The 19,509-nt window shown below is 35.2% G+C and overlaps 1 protein-coding gene across 2 annotated transcripts in view; it reads left to right on the top strand.

The window, feature by feature from the left end:
* PCDH17 (protocadherin 17) overlaps positions 1-16,977 on the top strand; it is a 113,123-nt gene extending 96,146 nt beyond the window's left edge. For both annotated transcript variants that reach the window (XM_069068625.1, XM_069068624.1), the window contains one exon: positions 12,275-16,977. In XM_069068625.1, coding sequence (XP_068924726.1) covers positions 12,275-12,957 — 683 coding nt within the window. In that variant the 3' untranslated portion in view covers positions 12,958-16,977. The remainder of the gene's footprint in view (positions 1-12,274) is intronic.
* Positions 16,978-19,509: the final 2,532 nt, after the last annotated feature.

Below are 19,509 nucleotides of genomic sequence, written 5' to 3'. Positions count from 1 at the left end.
CTTCTTCTTCTTCTTCTTCTTCTTCTTCTTCTTCTTCTTCTTCTTCTCCTCCTCCTCCTCATTATTATTATTCCTGTTTCATAAATGAGGAAACCAAGGCTTAGCAAGGTGAAATGTTTGTCCGTAGCTGCATGACTTTTAAATGGCAATGCTCAGACTCAATTACAGAATCACAGTTAAAAGAGACTTCATGTGCCATGTAATACACTTCATTATTGATGCACTTTGAGCTTTTTGAGAGAAGTTTTTTTTTTAGCTTTTCCTTTCTTTGTATCTCTAGTACTAAGCATGGTGCCTGACATATAGTAGAGGCTTACTAAATGCTTGTTGACTTGAGAGAAAAAAACAAACAATACTGTCTTCATCTTCAACAAGTGGTCAACCTGTCCCTTGGGAAATTCCAGAGAAAATGTCTCCTGAGAGATCCTATGCTACTTTTAGACAGTACTAATTCTTGGGATTTTTTTTCCATTTAATTTTAAGCATAGAGTTGCATCCACAACTTATATGCATCACTACTAGTTCTTACTCCCCTCCCCCAGCCTTTTCATTATATATCTAGTTTCCTTTCTGTGCTATAGATTATTTTTTTCAAAATTGAAATTGAAAAGGTTTCAGCAGTCTTTTTATTTTGGTAAGACATGTCTCTTATTGGCAACATTCATTAACATTACCTATCACACTCAAGTCAAATTTAATTTTGATCCATTCTATGTTACAGGAGATGGAATGAAATTTCAGTTAACTATTGTTGTCAGTTATTTACCGGAGTTTAGGACTATGCAATAAGTGTCAAAGAATAGGCTAATATCATATCTGTCCTGAAGGGCATTTGTTGGAGAAACAAGAATTACAAACATGAAATGATTAGGAAACAGTCAACAAACATTTATTAAGCACCTGCTCTATACCAGGCAAAGCAAGTGATAATCAAGAGGAAAATCATGTTCTATCACCTTTCTTCTAGTTTTCCCTGATTGACATGTTATCTCATCTTCATTTCTTTATATCCTACAGAATATGTCAACAATGCTCATTCCTTTGGCAAACTCCGAATCATCTCTCCTTTTTTGTTCTAAAAACCTATTTGATATAATAAATAAGGTTATCAGTCCACCAACGAGGCCTCAGCACCTCATCCTACAAGAAGAGCCTTTGAAACGGTTATTTTTACCAGTTTGTCTACCCTTTCAAATTTCAAGTATGATTTTTAATCAAACGTTGACTCCTTATTGTCTTCTGAATTAAGTCAATATTTCTCTCCCTGATGTTTTTGTTGTTGTTGTTGTTACTGTTTTATATTTTGGCTTGGCTTTTTTTTTTCTTTTGAGACTGCATCTCCCTATCTCACCAAAACTGGAAAGAGCCACTCCTAGATCATCCTGACGTCATCACTTTGAAAGAAACAATCTGTTCTGTTTTTCCGCATTTGTTTTGGGTTTGGTTGATACTTTGGTTGATACTTCCGAGGCAATCTGGTAGTTCTCCAATTTAGATCAACCATAGGTGTCCCAAATTCAAATACTCCATCAGTTTGGGGCTCCCCCCGTAGCAGGAATTACATGCCTGCACCATTATCAGAGACTTCTCTCGCCGATTTTCAAAAGAATTTCAAATTTTAGTTTCACATTAGATTTCTGCCTGGTTTTTACCACTACTATCCAACACAACTAACCCAAATTCTCTACCCTGATCAGGCTTCTTCCCTTATTGTTCTACCTACATCGCATATTTGTGCTTTTCTCTTCACCCTTGCCTGTAGAATTTTTTCTTTGATCCTCAATGTCTTCCTTTATTATATCTTCCATTTTTACTTCTCTGCATCCTTCAAAGTCCATCTCAAATTAGGTCAAGTACTCAAATCCTTCCTGATCTCTCCTTCTGAATTCCTTTTATGTGGTAGTAATTATCATGCTTTTTAATGGGTAATTTTTGTCAAATTATCTCATATTGCAGTGCTCTGTGGGAGTCTAAGCCCCTTCAGGACACTGACAACATTTAATAGTTGTTGTTTTCCACAATCCCCTCTGGTTTCTACAACCATGCCATGTCGATGGGCACATGGAAGGTGCTTTGAGGCAATTGTTAGATCTCACACATTTCTCCCACTGAATTGCAGCTGTTCTTTTACTTATAGGTTTGATTGGGTTGAATCTCACCCTGCCAAGAGGTTCTCATCAGAGTCCTAGTCCAAGTAGTAAGTCATTCCTATTTCAATATTACAACAAAAAATACTTCAGGATCCTCTTCACTTTTGGGACTATGAATTGCCAATATCTTATTTAGATTCTATGTTTTCTTTTTAATCATTTTTTTCTGTTTTTATCTTTAAATATTCTCTATCCAATTGATACTTAGTTTTCTTCCACCCCAAAGATATGCTGCTAATTGTCAATGCAATCTCAGATAATAACCTGGATTTTAGTCCCTGTATTTTGTCCAGAGGGTCACAGAGACTCATGAATGCTCCCTGAAGGCATGCAGGTGCATTCAGAAATGGTTTCAAATATTTGAGGCAGCTTGGAACATCCAGCTGCTGCTGGATTCTTTCAAATAATATGTAGACCAGTAGGTTCTAGCATCTGAATGAACTCATGCTAATGTATCAGAGGGAATTTTTACAATGCAGGTGCACTCCTCAGGATTGCCATTTTAAAAATGCCCATGTTTTCCCAACTTGACCATGTTTTAAGAAATTACTCACGCATACACACATCTGAGTTGAATATATGGAAGACAGACAACTGACAATTAGGGCAAATGACATTCTGAGAGTTTAACTCCCAGCTACAGCCTTAGATATTTATTATTTTTTTCTTATGCAAATCATTTGAACATTGATCAGTATATGGTTATTAATGAAATAGAAGAAAAAGAATCAAATCTCAGGATTCACAATAATAATTATTAAATGCGATAAAACAATAGGCTATTATTGGAGAATTATATTGTATGAGATGAACTGCTTATAACAGCTTCCATTTTCCCTCCACATATTCCAGAAAGGAGTCAAAAACAAACTGCTGCATCTGTAATTCACCTACTTAATTAGTTAACCAACTGTTGGTCCCTATGCACAGCTAGAATCATGGGTAATTCAGTGCAATATATGAAAGATCATTCAGCTGAAATAAAGTGATTAATTCCTCCTATGTCACATTTTCCCTCACCCATTCTTCTTCTCCCTTGCTCTGGGGGTAAACCTAACTTATTAAAAATAATTTTAATACCTACTCAGGTGAATGCTGAATATGTGGATGGTGGGGGATGGAAGGAAAAGGCTGCATAGATGAAGTGTAGGACACAATTTACTCTGATATTAATAAACTTTTCTCTATTTCTGAGATCTAAAGTATATTTTATGCATGTAGTCCTTTAAGCAGTGTTAATAGATGGAGATGTTGAAAGTAAAACATATTTTTCTTTTCTTTTGTATTTAGGCAAAGGAAAACCTAAAGTCATATTAGGATTAGTATATTTTAATAAGTCTAATATGAGAATCATAGATAAAAAGGATGAATATAGGCATATAGGTTATCATGTTGCAGGAAGTCATTGCCCATTCTCTTCCTCATCAACGTGGAGTATGTGGTTTAATAATCAACACCAGTAGAGAAAGACCTAGTTTTCCTGAGGAGGAAGGCTTCCAGGACATTTGTAACCATATGTCCACAGGAGTGGATCTCTATGTATTGGAAGTGTATTGGGATTTCTTTCCAGTTCTAATTTTTAGTTTTTCCATTTTATCTGTGCTTATGCACTAGCTCAGGTTCATAGAACATGCAATGTGTTCTGCTGTGACCTCTGAACCCCAGCATCAGAGGCCTTCGCTTTTCATGGTTTTCTGTTAGGGGAGCACCTGGGATGGTGCACTTAGGTATAGTATTCATCTCCTGAACACTAGCACTGGCCATAAATAGAGACAGGTGACTACTTCGTACTTTCTCAGAGAGCTAATTAGGTGCTATGGAAGCTTATGTTGGTGAAGGAAGGGGAATTGGAAATAAAAAAGAAAAATGAGAACAAATAAAAAATGGACTTCCCTTTATAGAGTTTTCTACTTGGAAACAACACCGAGTTTCAGATCCTGCTAGAAAAAGCACCGGCTCTGCTAAGAAAAAAGCACTCTTTCTATTTAAAGCAATTCACAAAGCAGAAATAAAACTATTTTGTTGACAGCCATGAAGTGGAGAAAATTCCCTCTCGAATTGGGTACTGCCTTCGCCACCGAGAAGCAGAATGCTCCCATTCATGTCCTATTTTATTTTTGTTTTCAAATTTCCATGACAGAGATTTATATCTTCATAAGAAGACAATTAATTCTGTTCTGCAGAGGCAGATAGCATATGTATATGTGAAATTCTTATGCTCGGAGCATATGCATGGTTGCTGATTTACAAATATGTGGGCTCTCAGGGCATTAGAAACTAAGGGAACAAAATCATTTTATGTTCCTCAATGATTCCTGTTGGTAGTTAAAAATGAGTTGCCTAGCATCCATCTCTGATGGAGCTGCACAGGGGCACTATGACACAGAAGAGAAGTCTAAACCTCCAATTTGTTTCTTTTAAGTTAACTGTCCACCTCAGAGCTAAGAAGAAAGTACAGTGATGCAGCAGTACACTTGTACTGAAATAGGAAGACAGGGGCACAGTAACACTGTGTGTCAGAGTCCCACAATACTTTCCCCCAGCTGGGAGGATAAGTAGAGTCCTAGTAGACCAAAAAAAAGAAAACCTCCCACACTTTTTCAAAACAAATGGAGTCCAACGTAGAATCACTTGACCTTTGTAATACCTCCTGTGCTCTGAATCTTAGGCATTTACCTATAGGTTTGGGGAAATTTTTATCTATCAAAGAAATAGACATCCAGCATGTAATAAAATGGAAATATTGCACTATGGAAATCTTAAATTTATGGAAAACTTACTGCACTTTGAAACAGTGGCATCATAGAATCTTGGAGGGGCGGATTAACTAATCAATAGGCATTTATTAAGTACCTATTATATACTAAGCACTGTACAAAGAGCTGGAGACACAAGATGATGATGATGATCTATATAGCATAGATGGTTCCCTTTGAGCACAAAGGACAATGACAACTGATGGCACAGTGGATAGAGCAGTGGATCTGACATCAGGAAAACCTGAGTTCAAATCCAGCCTCAAACACTTGCTAGTTTTGTGACCCTATGCAAGCCACTCCACTTTTGTACACCTCAGTTTCCTTTTCTGTAAAATGGGGATATAATAGTATCTACCTCCAAGCGTTTTGTGAAAATCAAATGAAATAGTAATTTTAAAGCTCTTAACACAGTTCCTGGAACATAGTAAGGACTGTATAAAAGTTAGCTATGATGATGATGATAAAACCTTAAAGTTTATAAGGCACTTTATACAGGCAATCTGATCTGCTCCTCATGACAACCTATGAAAAATTATTATCTATTATCCATCTTTATTATTTCCATTTTAAAGATGAAGCTGAAGTCTATCTTAAGGTTAAAGTGCTTGCCCAGGGTTACATAGATTTTAAAGATCTAAATCAGTATTAGAACTCAGGTCTTTCTGAATCCAATTATGTCATTTTTTCCACCTAACTGCAAATGAATTAAAAATTTCTACTCATAAAGATCTTAGAAGTCATCTATTCCAACCCCTGCCAATGTTAATAATTTTCTTGGCACATGGTCTTCTCTCTTTGGCTTAAAAATGGGCAGTGACAGGAATTTCACCTGTTGCCTTAAGCAGCATATTCTATTTTTGACAGATTAAATTAATATTAATTTTATTTTTTTTAAGCAATCGGGGTTAAGTAACTTGCTCAAGGTTACATGGCCAGTTATTTCTGGGTGTGGTGCTGAGTATCTGAGTGTGGATTCGATCTCCAGGTCATCCTGATGCTGGAGCCGGTGTTCTTACTCGCTGAGCCACCTGGCCGCCCCTATGCAATTAGGGTTAAGTAACTTGCTCAAGGTTACATGGCCAGGTGTTTCTGGGTGGGTGCTAAGTGTCTGAGCCCGGGATTCGATCTCCAAGTCATCCCGACACTAGAGCCAGTGCTCTTACTTGCTGTGCTACCTGGCCGCCCCTTAATTTTATTTTTTTACCCTTATATGGAGCTGAAATCTACCTCCCCATAACTTCCATCACTAGGTGAATGCTCTCTTGTTATGCTCTCTGGGACTTTTTAAACATACAGTTTTTCAAGTACCCAAATGCTAAGCCATCATTCCATTCCCTGCAATGAATTGTCATATAGCATGATTTTCCAGTATCCTAATCATCCTGGCTTCCCTCTTTGGATTATAATCTACATTGTCAACATATCTTTTGAAATGTGATGACCAAAACTACATAGGACACTCCAAAAATATTCTGCTCAGGGCTCAGCACAGAGGGACTCATCAACATCATTCTTGTAGCCTTTTGCAAAATTGTCAAAATTACCTGATATCATTGCAGCCAATTTGCTTAAAGATTTACTTGCATGCAATTTTCTTTGCATAGATGTGGCATGAAATTCTTTTACAGTGACTTATTTCTTTTGAAGATACATTTTAATGTTAAAAAAAGAAATATAAAGATAACAATTCTTTGATGCATACTAATAATCCACATACCAGAGGGAAAATCAAAGACTAGCTGAAGCTTAAAAATAAAAGAAAAAAGCAATCCATTTTGTATTTTTGAGTCTGACTGTAAGAGTGTCTCAGATAAACAAGGCAACATGAATATGCAAATTTCCAACAGGTCTATTTAATAATAACTTGTGAAGAAAACTAGTTCTTTGGTTCCCCTTATTTCTAAATCAAGCAAATTAGATCTAAACTGGATCAAACGTAGTACAGTTGTGAGCTAACTAAATATTGGCATCATATAATCCAATACCTAAAAGTTTAGAGTAAAAGTCAATGATTTCTTACCTCCCCCTTTGAAAATTAACCCTTTCCATTCATAGCATTGTCCAATAAAGGAATTATCTTCATATGAAAACATCATTTCAAATACATTAATAGAAAATTGAATATATTGTCAATCGTGCTGCTATAATACAACAGAATTCTATTTTATAAAAAAATAATAATCAGGAACTTGTTCAAGGTACCATAGATACCAGTCCCTAGCCTCAAATAGTTTACCTTGTTCTACTGCATTGAGAAGTCATTGATGTGAATTTTTGCAGATGGATTTAGTTTTTTTAATCTGTATGCAGAACTAGTTTTTTAAAACAGATTTTACAAAGTTAATACAGAACTCATATTAACATTTATATCTTTTAAAATTTATACAAAATCAAAGGAATCCGCTTATATTATGTGTTTTCTATTAGAGATGTGCTAAAACTGAGGGATTCCATTTTGAAGAAATTACTTTTGGACTTTTAAAGATATGTATCTAAAGAAAAAATAAATAATAGTAGAAATGTTATAATTAGTATGCAATGTCAAAATTAAATAATATGGAGTTATAGCTAGAGAAATATATAGATAAATTATAAGTTATAGATAAATACAGAAAAAGTCCCAATGTCATAAAAAAGTGAACAACATTTTGTGATCCAGTTTTTCTGAAACATGGATACACATACATACATACATTTGATTTGTGGAATAGGTGGGAGCAAAGGATATGTCTTCATTTGCCATATAATGAGCCAACTTCTATGGCAAATAAGCAGAGCCTTTAAAAAATTACAAGAATAAATATTTGTAGATTCCACTAATTCCACTATAAAGCTTATCAGAATAGACTTTCAAAAATGCATTAAGTACTGAAGGCATTATGAAAACTTCATTTCAGTAATATGGAAAGATTTGTTTTTTTAATCATTTTTTTGGTAAGAGGGGAGAGGAGCATGACTTGTCCAAAGGTCTTCCTGATCAGAGCTTCAACTTGCTCTACATTGAAATAATGCTTCCTAATTACCAGTCAATTATAGTAGTTCCTTATACATGTATGATGTTTTGGAGTTCATGTATCTTTAAACAAGTTATCTCATTGGATCTTCACACACACACACACACAATGTGAAATAAGTAGGGGTAAGTATTATTGACAGTATTTTACAGATGAGAAACTGAAACTCAGAAAACCTAAGTTATACAGATATTTAATGGCAGGGATGGGTCACAAATCCAGGCCTTCTGAATCAGTCTATTTTACCTTAACTAGGTTTAAAGTCCTGAAAGAGACTAACAATTTATAATCCTTATCTATTCCACCAAAGAATAGCTTAGTAATAAAATGTCACCATCAGAATCTACAAATGCTTCACCTTTTATTTTGCTGTGGCATGTTGTTAAGAGTTAAATCAGAGTATGAAGATATTTCTTTGAGATGTGGTCGTAGACTAAAGTGGTCATTCCCCGTCTCAACGTGAGGTGGTTTTAGCACTCTGTCTTCTTTTGATTATATGAACCATTACAAAAGGGGAATTTCGGGCAGCTAGGTGGTGCAGTGAAGAGAGGACCAGCCCTGGAGTCAGGAGGTCCTGAGTTCAAATCTGGCTTCAGACACAACACAAAAACTAGACATGTGACCTTAGGCAAGTCACTTAACCCCAATTGCCTTCCGAAAAAAAAGCAAAAAACTAAAAATAAAAAAGGGGAATTTCTCTGTTTTTTTTTTTCCTATCGTGAATATGAACCTGCCCTTTGATAGGACTGTCCAGCATCTCAGCAGCTGAATAGCAGCATGATCTCCATCTTGTTCAATTAATGTCTTTCTCCTTGCCTGTACCCTCAGCAAAAGTTATTATTCTGCTGGATAAGCATGCATCAGAGCAAGAATCGAATAGTCAAATTTGTGACTGACTGACTGACTGGCATGTAGTATAGGTGCTTAATAAATAAATGTTTGGTAAATGAAATCCAACTGAAGGCTATTTGGACTCTGTCATATACATGTCAGGTCAGTTCCCATGTCTCAGAGAAGAAGACACTGACTAGTTAATGATATCTGGTTCCAAGATAAAGCCAATTTTGGGTTACATTTATTTGCTTATAATTCTTCTCCCCAGTTTTTCTTAATATTTGCCTTTATAAATTCCCAATATAGGCAAGTACAGATTTTCCACAGAGCTTATGTTCCCTTTCTTTCTAAAGCTGATAATTTAGCACATCTATTTTAAAATTTGTTCTCCCAAAGGTGTAGAAAGCAGTTTTGATCGTCTACCTGCAAAGCTCCAGAGATTGAAGGAAGTCTCTATGCTATTCCTATTTATTATATGCAAATGCATTGTTAAGGATATATTTTTAACAGGAGGCAGAAAGTCTAGAACTAACAAAGACCAGTGTAATAATGACATAAAACCTTTAGGGGCAGCTAGGTGGCACAGTGAATGGAGCACCAAGTCAGGAGAACCTGAGTTCAAATCTGATCTCAGACACTTATTGGCTATGTGACCTTGGGCAAGTCAATTAGCCCCAATTTCCCTGCCTTAACCCCTCCAAAAAGCTAAACAAAAAAAAACCCAAACCTTTTGTGCATGTATGTATGCATGTATATGTGTAATAAACATATGCACTTGTGCTGATTTTATCTTTCTGTGTATCTATTTCTTTACATTTACATAATTTCTCCTTTTTTCATAAATACTAATCTGACACTTAGTGGTGACAGTTCACTTTGGCTTATGGTTTCTACTATTAGTACAAAATTGCCTCTTTGATTTACTTTTCTGTCTGTGAACTGTAGCAGTCTGAAGTCTAATGGTGAGGTGAGTTGCTTATAATGCATTATGAGCAATACTCCAAATCTGCTTCCTAGGATGTGACATAAAAAGTGAAGTAAAAAAAAAAAAACACCAATTTTCAGTGCTTAGAGTTCAAAGTGCTCACACAGACAGAGCTAGTGCTTTCACATTCAAGGTCAACTTAGATTTTTTTTTTTACCATGACTACATTATTCTCTTTTTCCCTCCCAACTTTTTTCATTATTTTTCTTTCTTTCTTTTTTATTCATATTTAATTCAGCCAGTGTCAGGGAGGCTACCTAACAGAAATGAAGGATTAGTCAAGATTGGAATATAAAATTGTATTATGCAATTTCAAGGAGTGTAATAGCTGTTGAAAAACTTGGAAATTCAAGCTCTAAAACATTTAACCATATTGTTAGGCATAATGGATAGTGTTTTTTTTTTTCATTGCTTTTTATTTGGTGCAGGATTATGGTAGATGAATATAATAGATATAGGATCAGATAAGATGGTAGATTTTTGGTTATCAAGTCAACAAAGTTAAGGAGAAACAAATTTGTCACATTAAACCATATTACTTTAACAACTCTATTGCATAACCTGCCTTTTTTTTGCCCCCTACACCTTAAAAAGGATAAAGTTCTCTAGAAAACATCAAGCTAGAAAACAAATGTGATTGTTACAACTAGCTTTGTATGATGACAGTGCCTTAGGCTATACCTTACAAGACTATAAAGATTTTTGGAGAGTCTGATAAATTTTCAATATTTGTTTGTGTGTATATGTTTATGCATAACTTAGAACATATCAACATATATAATTCAGATAAAGTACAAACTAACTCTTAAAGTCTTTTGCATACGTATTTAACATATGTATATATGTGTGTGTATACTCTAGCTCATTCACCGAAAATACAATTTAAAAATTGACCTAAATGTAAGTGAGACAATGTACCAAAATACTTTTTGCCATTTTAGAAGTGTGAATGTTTCATTCTATGAAATGCGACATAATTTTTTATAATGTCAAGATACTCAGAAACTTCCCTTTATAAGGAAAGAACTTCATAAAGTTCAATTTTATAAGTCATTTTCTTATATATCTGGAAATATGTGTATATTTCACATGTAAACCCAGATTTGAAATCTACCTTTGTAATCCTCCTCCTTGCCCCCCCCCCCCATTCTGTATGCCACTTATGCATTAAGGATATGTTTTTTATTTAGGAAAACCTGCCTGTGGAAACTAATAGGTATTTTTCTGGTACCAGTCATTTGAAGGTATTGCCTACTATTAAAGAGAAATTCATAGGATTCTCAAATGTGCAAAAGATTTTAGTTCTAATATGTTGACACATATCTTTGCTTCACAAGGAATTTCCATTGACTTAGACAGGATGAATTCCATAGATTATAAAATCTAGAACTTGAAGGGAACTTATTAATTTTAGTCCAACCTCTTCATTTTATAGAGGATGGCTTGAGAAAGGTAAAGTGAGTTGGCAAAGGTCACTTAGATAGAAGTATATCAGCTTTCCAAAACCAAGGTCCTTTAGCTTCCAAATAAATATTCTTTCTACGTGAAAGGAGTAATTATTTTGGGCAATAGAGCCAATTTAGATAACTTAGTGGACCAGGGTTACAGTTCAGAATATTGGGGTTAATGAAACTGCACAGGAGAGAAATTTTCCTTCATATTTTCTTGTTCAGTATCTTTGAAACAGCAGTCATTAAAAAAAAGAGTTTTATTTAGATACTCCATATGCCTATTGGCAAAACAGGGAAGCAACATTTCTTGCAGAAAGCATTATCATTTGAAACAGAATGTCATGATTTGTCATTCATTCTGAGCGCTATCTCTTGAGCAAATCCATTTTCACATACTTGCACTAAAAACAAAAAGCAGGAGTGAAGAAAACTGATTACATGATCCATACGCATATCTAATAAAATACCAGTGTGCACTTTTGACAAGCTTATTCATAATGCATTCTGAAAGAAAATTCCATTTCTCCATTCTCAGCAGGAAAAGTAGACTTTTTAAGAAAACCTTTTATTTTATGACTGTCACCCAAAATAACAATTACAAGCAAAGTGGAGGTAAAACATGAAAAACCAGCTTGAAGATTTTTATGAAAGTCTGAAAGTCAGTCATTGCCCTGTTATTTGATTTGAAAAATTAATCCAGATAATGCCTTTTGAGTTGCTTAAGTACTGTTCACCATTTTCTAAGATGAGTTTTCCTGAACAAAGACTAACTGATTTGTGCAGCAGATTAGTTTATGGTGAAGCTTTCTCAATTCTGTTGAGAATGATTCTCCAGTGGCAGCCTTTCACTTCCTCTTGGCTATGGGAATTCTTTAATATCTAGAGAATCATGTTAAATAAAATTATTTTCTCAGCCTGAAGGTTTATGCAACCTTGCTGAAATGTTTTAATTATTGTTTTCTTTATTTTTTTTAATTAAAAGACCAGAGGTCAAGCAAGCCCCCTGAGAGCTGATCACAGCCTCCACAGAAATTTAAAGGGATATCTAATGATTGGACTTGTTTTCTCATTTGTTTTGCAGAACAAGAAGAGTGTGTTAATTGTACAGATGAATGCCGAGTGCTTGGTCATTCTGACAGGTGTTGGATGCCACAGTTCCCTACAACCAATCAGGCTGAAAATGCAGATTACCGCACAAATCTCTTTGTACCCACAGTGGAAGCTAATGTTGAGACTGAGACTTACGAAACTGTGAATCCCACTGGGAAAAAGACTTTTTGTACATTTGGAAAAGACAAGAGAGAGCACACTATTCTCATTGCCAATGTTAAACCTTATTTAAAAGCCAAACGTGCCCTGAGCCCTCTTCTCCAAGAGGTCCCCTCAGCATCAAGCAGCCCAACCAAGACATGCATTGAGCCTTGCACCTCAACTAAAGGACCGATAGACGGTTGTGACGCCAAGCCAGGAAATCTGGCAGAAGCAAGCAACCAGTACCTGTCCGCTGACAGTCAGTATCTGTCGCCTAGTAAACAGTCAAGAGACACTGTTTTCATGGCCTCCGATCAGATGGCTAGGGTCTTTGCGGATGTGCATTCCCGAGTGAGTCGAGACTCCAATGAGATGGACTCTGTTCTTGAGCAGTTAGACCATTCGAACCGGGATCTAGGCAGAGAGTCAGTGGATGCAGAGGAAGTTGTGAGAGAAATTGATAAGCTTTTACAAGATTGCCGGGGAAGTGACCCTGTGGCTGTGAGAAAGTGAAAGAAAAAAAAAAGCATTGGCATTTTCTTGCCTGTTCTGTTGATTTAGAAACAATCCCCCCTGGTTATTACAGTTTGACAGGGATGAAGGAAGACCAATGCTGCTTTAAGGCTTTTAGTGAACATCTGAAGTGCCCACAAGTGCGTTCTTTTCACTGCTGTTTCTTTTTCACAGATAACACTGGTTTCATTTTGACCAAACTTACACTAGGACAGAGTCAAGTATGCTTAAAGAAGGACAGGAAAAAAGAGAGAGGAGAAACAGAGGGAGGGAGACACATCTTTTGACAATCTGTTAAGAAGGTATAAGATGTGAGGAATGAAATCGTTCTGATCCTTGTAAGACTGTCCTCCATGGTTAATGCTGACTTTACTGTTTACCTATAAACCCTGTGAAAAACAGGGTTGACAAATTTTTGATGTGTGGTGGATTTCCAGCAGTCATCACAGGCCTCTACTGAAAGTCCCGAAAAGATCTTTGCAGTAGTCCAAGCTGCGCCAAACATTAACACATTTGTGGTAAACGTTTCTGTATAAAGTTACCTGCCACACATGAACATACAAAGAACATTCCATATCATTAGTCAACAAAGCATATCCTGGTCATTCGTAATACACTTCCTGCCATATAAGAGTTAAGTGTAAAAATGATATAGTCCATTTTGTCCTGCACACACATTTACTATTTCACTTCATTAAAGAAGAAAATTTTTAAAGGTTTAAATGCCTATTTAGCGTTTTAGTGTCCAACAAACATATAAATAATGATCAATGTTTTAAACTTGAAATATAGTGAGGTTTTCAGAAAAAAAAATAGTTACCATTGGATGGTACTATACAGAGAAAATTAACATTATTAACACTTTTTTATTCATTTGTGGACACTAAAATAGCTCAGGAAAGTGAAAATGTCCTAGACATACATGAATCACATGACCATTTAAATGTGCAAATGTAAGAAGATTCAATGTGTTTACATCAAATGACATATTTTTATTGATTTATTTCAGATTCAGTGCATATGAGCCAAATTGTTGAGTGTATAAGAGCTATATTGTGTATTTTATTAAATTAATATATAGTTGTGTTGCAAAAATATTTGGGCTTATATTGTAAATGGCAAGTGTTGCCTCGGTAGCTGTCGAACTCTATGAGTTTTGTTTTTTCCTGCTTCCTTTTCCCCATGGAGTGTGGGAAGCAGTGCCTCAGAGCAAAGTCTCTTGTTTAATGTATGGTCTAGCAAGTATAACAGTACATAATCTGTTCAAAATGTGTTTGAGTGAGCTGATGGAGCTAACTGAAAAGGTCAGAACATACATCCATCAGTCATGGTTATGTGCAAGTCCTTGTAGAAGCTTCTTATTGAAAATTCATGTTTAATAACAAAAATTACACTTGAACCAATACCTGGAACTTCCTTGGGTTCTTTCTCCCCTCACAACAATACACTTAGCTTCTGTTTGTGTAGATATAATGCCCCTGATTGATTGCTCTGAGTATCTTAAGGACTTCAAATCTGTGCTGCCCTTCTGTCTCCAAAGCATGAGAGTGCTTTTGTGCATGTCTAGGCACCAGCACTGTCTATGCCCATAATTCTTTTTCTTATATGCAATCTCACTTAAGATTACAAGTCTTTTAAAACAAATAGTATTCTTTCTGATTTGAAGACCTCATTTGCTCTTTTTGTTGGAGTAGCATGAGAGTGACCAATGCTTCTCCAAGTTTTCTTTCTGTTTTCTTCTGTGGACTTTGGCAAATATCAAAGTACTTGTAAATAAGAATGGGAAACCCTCCAATTTCAGATGGTCAAAACATGAAATTTGCCCATTCAGAGGAATCAGGAGATGAGAAAGTGCTTTGACTATTTTCTTCCCTTGAGTTTTTAAAACACCTGAGGTTTTACAATTTCATCACAGAATATCAGGACCATATCTTAAAAATGTTGTGGAGTTAGATGAAAATTATTTGTGCACTGGAACAGAGAAATACATTATTGTGAGAATTGTGGAGAACTCCGTGCCTTCCTTTCTGGTCACCAAGCCAGTGTAGAAACAATATAAATCTATTGAAGTCCTTACATTATTTTTTTGTGATATGAATTCAGTTTTGCAATTTCAGACCTCACAAAGATATATTTAAGCTATTTCCATCCATTTCAGATGTGATTTTGGACAGTACCTCATTGCAAAACTGTCTTCAGAGGGAAGAGTGATCAAATCTCATCTGCCTTACAATCTTAAAAAGAATTGTCTTGGGTTCCTGATAATAGCTTTTCCAAAGCACTGCTCTTGGTTTATTATTATTATTATTATTATTAAATATTTAAATTAGAAAAAGCAGAAACAAACAAACAAACAAAAAAACAACAAAGGATCTTGTACATGTTGAACCTAGCTGCTCTCAGTATTTTGGACAATTTATGTATCTGAAATGTGTTGTCTCTGTTATACAATATTATTTTGCCAGGAGACTACAGGTTGATTTAGCTTGATAGCTGAAATTTGATGGAGAAGTGACTCTGCTATTTAATTCTACCAAGCACTGTCTCTCTTCTACTAGACACAGAGATCTACACAGAAAAAATTTCAAGGTGGTGTTTACATGAAATCAACTGAAAGTGAATAGGGTTCATTTTTTTCAACACTCCTAACCCTGAGAAACCAGCTACATCATTCATTGTATGTGTCTGAATATGTTCAAAACAAATGAACCGTGAAACATAAGATTTTAAGAATTGGTTGTGCCAATGTAAGAAGAATTTACCTTTAGGCTCTCTGTCACTAGTGATTTACTAGCTTTAGGTGTTTAACACATTATATGTATTTAGTAGTGATTATTTATTTACTTGACTGAGGTAATTCAGCACCCATGACTCTGAGCTTTCTAGCTGAGTTGAGGGAATCTTGCTTTTATTCATCTGGCCAGCAGCTACCTTTGTCATAGACCTCTGGTGCTTTGCTTCCCATGAAGCCATCTGAGATTGCCAACTTCACATTTTTTGGAATAGCCTGTGTAAGCAGGCAGTGCATGATCAACCAGTGGAATTTGAAGGGGCCTCACATCATATATAAAATAGGAAAAAAATCTCACATCCTCAAATTGACTCTCCTACATACATACATATATACATGTTTAATAATTATCTCATTTCTCACCTGCTAAAAACCACTATTTTCGAGGTCAAGCAAAATAAATGATATTTTGTGGAAACTTTTGAAAGATAATATTCCAACAGTTGTTTACTGATAATAATATTGCACACAATACTGTTAGAAGGAAGGAGAATCAGTGTTATTTAGGTCTTTCTCAAAGTAAATGCTAAAGGGGAATAGAACAATTTCAAAGAATATTTTCATAACCATGCTTTAGTGACTTCAGTGAACCTTATTGTAGATAGTATGTTAAGGTTGACTCACCACACCATAAATTAACTGGATTCATGGTCAGAAAATTGACTTTAACTTGATACCCCCAATTAGCAGAGACCTTTTTAACTATGATGTGCCATTAGAGCCTGTAGATGGTGCCCATTTAGAAATGTGGCCATAAAAAATCATGTGATGATGAGTAATGGAGCAGGATGCTTTATTAAAACCAGCTTTAAAACTGAATGTTGCTTAATGGAGTAGAAGTTGCTGAGGTCAACAAGTAGTCTGAGGTCTGGCATAATACACACGCACTCATTATTGTCTAATTACATTCTTTTTGACAACAGACAGCATTTATCAGAGCATTAATTCAGATGAGAGTTTTGGCTATTGAGATTTGTTGATTTGAAGCATAATTGAATGAGACCTGATTCAAGTCTTGATTCCCCTGGCCCCATTCTTCCACAGGTTGGCAATTCCCATTTATCAGCTTCATCATCCCCATAAAGTTCTGAGCTGCACCAAGCAATTGGTGAACAAGGACAACAAAAGCAGCATACATTGTATGGATTATCTCAACGCTATTGTCTAATGGCTGTGTTTAATGTGACCTATCTGGAAAATGAGGACTACGAATAAAAAGCAATTACTAATAGTTGTGTTTCTTCCTCTTGCATTCATTAACACTGGAAGCAATGTGTTAAACACTGCATACCACAGGGAGCTTGGTGGTAATTACTTTGGAAAAGCAACTTGTGGCAATGCAACTGTTACTGCTACTTCTCTGTTCATCCAAAAAAAGAAAAAGACAAGACTATGAATCTTCCTTTTTCATCAATCAGAGGTGGTGTTTCAGTGTTTTCTCAACACTACTGTTTGGAATCAGCAGACGTAGGGGATCCAAAGTGCCAATCATTCAGTGACCGTGGGGCTGAAGAAACACAAAGTAAAATAGATTCCACAACAGGCCAAGGCTCAAAGAAATCAAAGAAAGAGCAAACTACTTTTAAGTGACATCAAACCCGAGTGTTTAAATGATCAAAGGACAATCACACTCCTAAAAGTAACTAATGTGGTTAAGAAAGGAATGGATAAATATAGACAATAATCTTTGGAAAGAGAGAAAAATAGTTAAGGTTTCCTAGGCATGAAATACTTAACATGTGACTATGACTTCTGTAATCTCCTGATAAAAAGTCCCTAAAAGAAAGTAATATTTTATAAATAAAATATTTTTCCAAGCCATATCATAATCAGACAACTATGGCTAAGGTATGATTAGCCTTTAAAATATTTGTATAATAGTTTTACATTTTTAATAGATCTATAGCAAGTCAGGTAAGACTTTGATTTCATCTAAAAGGAAAATTTACATTAGTCAGTATTTGCATAGCTCATCTGAAATATGATACTTGGAAGTTTTAGAGCTAGAAGCAAACTTAAGAGATTATACATTCAAATTACCTGATTTTACAGATGAGAAAAGTGTCACATAGAGAGGTCAAGTGATGTCCATGATCACAAGAGTGAAACTAGAAAAAAATAAACCTTTTTCAGATTCTTGCAGCCCTATATATTATAATTTATAACATGCTGACTTCCTTAGTTTTTTTTTTTCTGTTTTTGATTGAGATTTTTGTTTTCTCAATTCTTTTGAACTCTACATTTATCTCAATCCATGTTTCATATTCTCTCTTAACTTTTGGTACATAAGCAAACCTCCCTTCCACAATTCTACCACCAAAGTCATAGCAATATTAAAACTGACAATAATAATGAGAAGGAGGAATTATATCTTTGAGAAAAAATGTTCTATTGTTGTCTGAACTTTGAAATGCAGTGCTCAATTCACAGAAATCAGAATCTGAGAACCAAGAAGATCATTTTAGTATAGTCCTGCCAGAATGTTTGGTAATGTATATGGCATTTATTTTTGGTCTCTTGCTGTCACTAACTGCAAGTATAATAGAAATTATTTGGCTAGATCTCTTATATAAAGGAAAAGTCCATTTTTCAGCAAACTAGTCACTAATTTTATGTACAGATGGAGCTCTTAATTCAACCAACTCATGAATTGTTCTTTGCACATCAAAACTATCCAGTAGAGATCCTATTGTTATGTAGTAGGTAGCCAATTAACTAGACGTTCCTAGATCTTCTCTCCCTCACTCAGAAATCCTATAGAGACTTACAGGACTACGAACCCAGCTTTATTCCATCAACGAATTATGAAAGCCACCTAAAGCATATATTCTCAGTTATAAGTACCCAAAAGCTGAATTTCCTTGACACTAATACAGAATATTCTTTGCAGGAGATGTGCAGCCTGAATTCTTAAAGGTCAGGATGGTATCAGCAGTGCACATAGAAATAGATCAGAAAGTTAATGAACCATCTTTAAACCTTTTAAGACACACTTTCCAGGATGCTGTAGCAGACTTCACAGAAGGAAAAATATCACCTTCTGTTCATTTTTTATGTCTACTAATAATTCCAGGTAACACTCATTTTATATTTAGCGATTAGTGGCCTATCCAGGATTGAAAGATGCAGTCTTCATATTTCAGAATTAGTTTACAACAGTAATTATTTTCCTCCAATTTCATAGCAAAATATAAATAAACAGTGTTTTCTTTAAAAAAAAAAGATTAATGAAAGGGTTGATATTGTTTTATGTAACTGTCTTTAAGTTGCCACTTCTAATTTATATTAACATCTAATTTCTCAAAATGGATATTCTTTTACAAATCAAGCAAACATAAAATTGATACAAGAGTTATATAACATTCACTTCCCAAAGAAGAAATGCTAACAGTATGAAGGACTATTTTTGTACATTTCTTTTGTTCTACTTTGTGGTGACTAAAAATTCAGAAGACTTTTTTTAGGAACAAAGAATATTTTTAATATCCAATATTACTTACATGACTGGATAAAACAAAACAATTTTTCTGCACATTTTTTTCAGCCTAGCCTATATTCCCAGCATTACTTATGAAAACAAAATGTTTTCCTAGTAATGTTTATATGAAGAATGTGTGTGTGTGCACACTCGCACGCACACGCGCGCATGTGTATGTAGATTACTTTGCTGAGGGTTTTTAGCCAACCTGTCGGGTAATTTAAGTACAGAAAGTAATAGAAGCTTAAAAGAGGATTTCACATTCATGCACATATATATTCAT

This window comes from Petaurus breviceps, unplaced genomic scaffold, assembly GCF_028583685.1.
Source record: "Petaurus breviceps papuanus isolate PSGF00001 unplaced genomic scaffold, PetGlider_PUasm1.0 90769, whole genome shotgun sequence".
NCBI lineage: Eukaryota > Metazoa > Chordata > Mammalia > Diprotodontia > Petauridae > Petaurus > Petaurus breviceps.
Note: the sequence above shows the minus strand (reverse complement) of the source record. Positions and strands in the feature narration are given on the sequence as shown.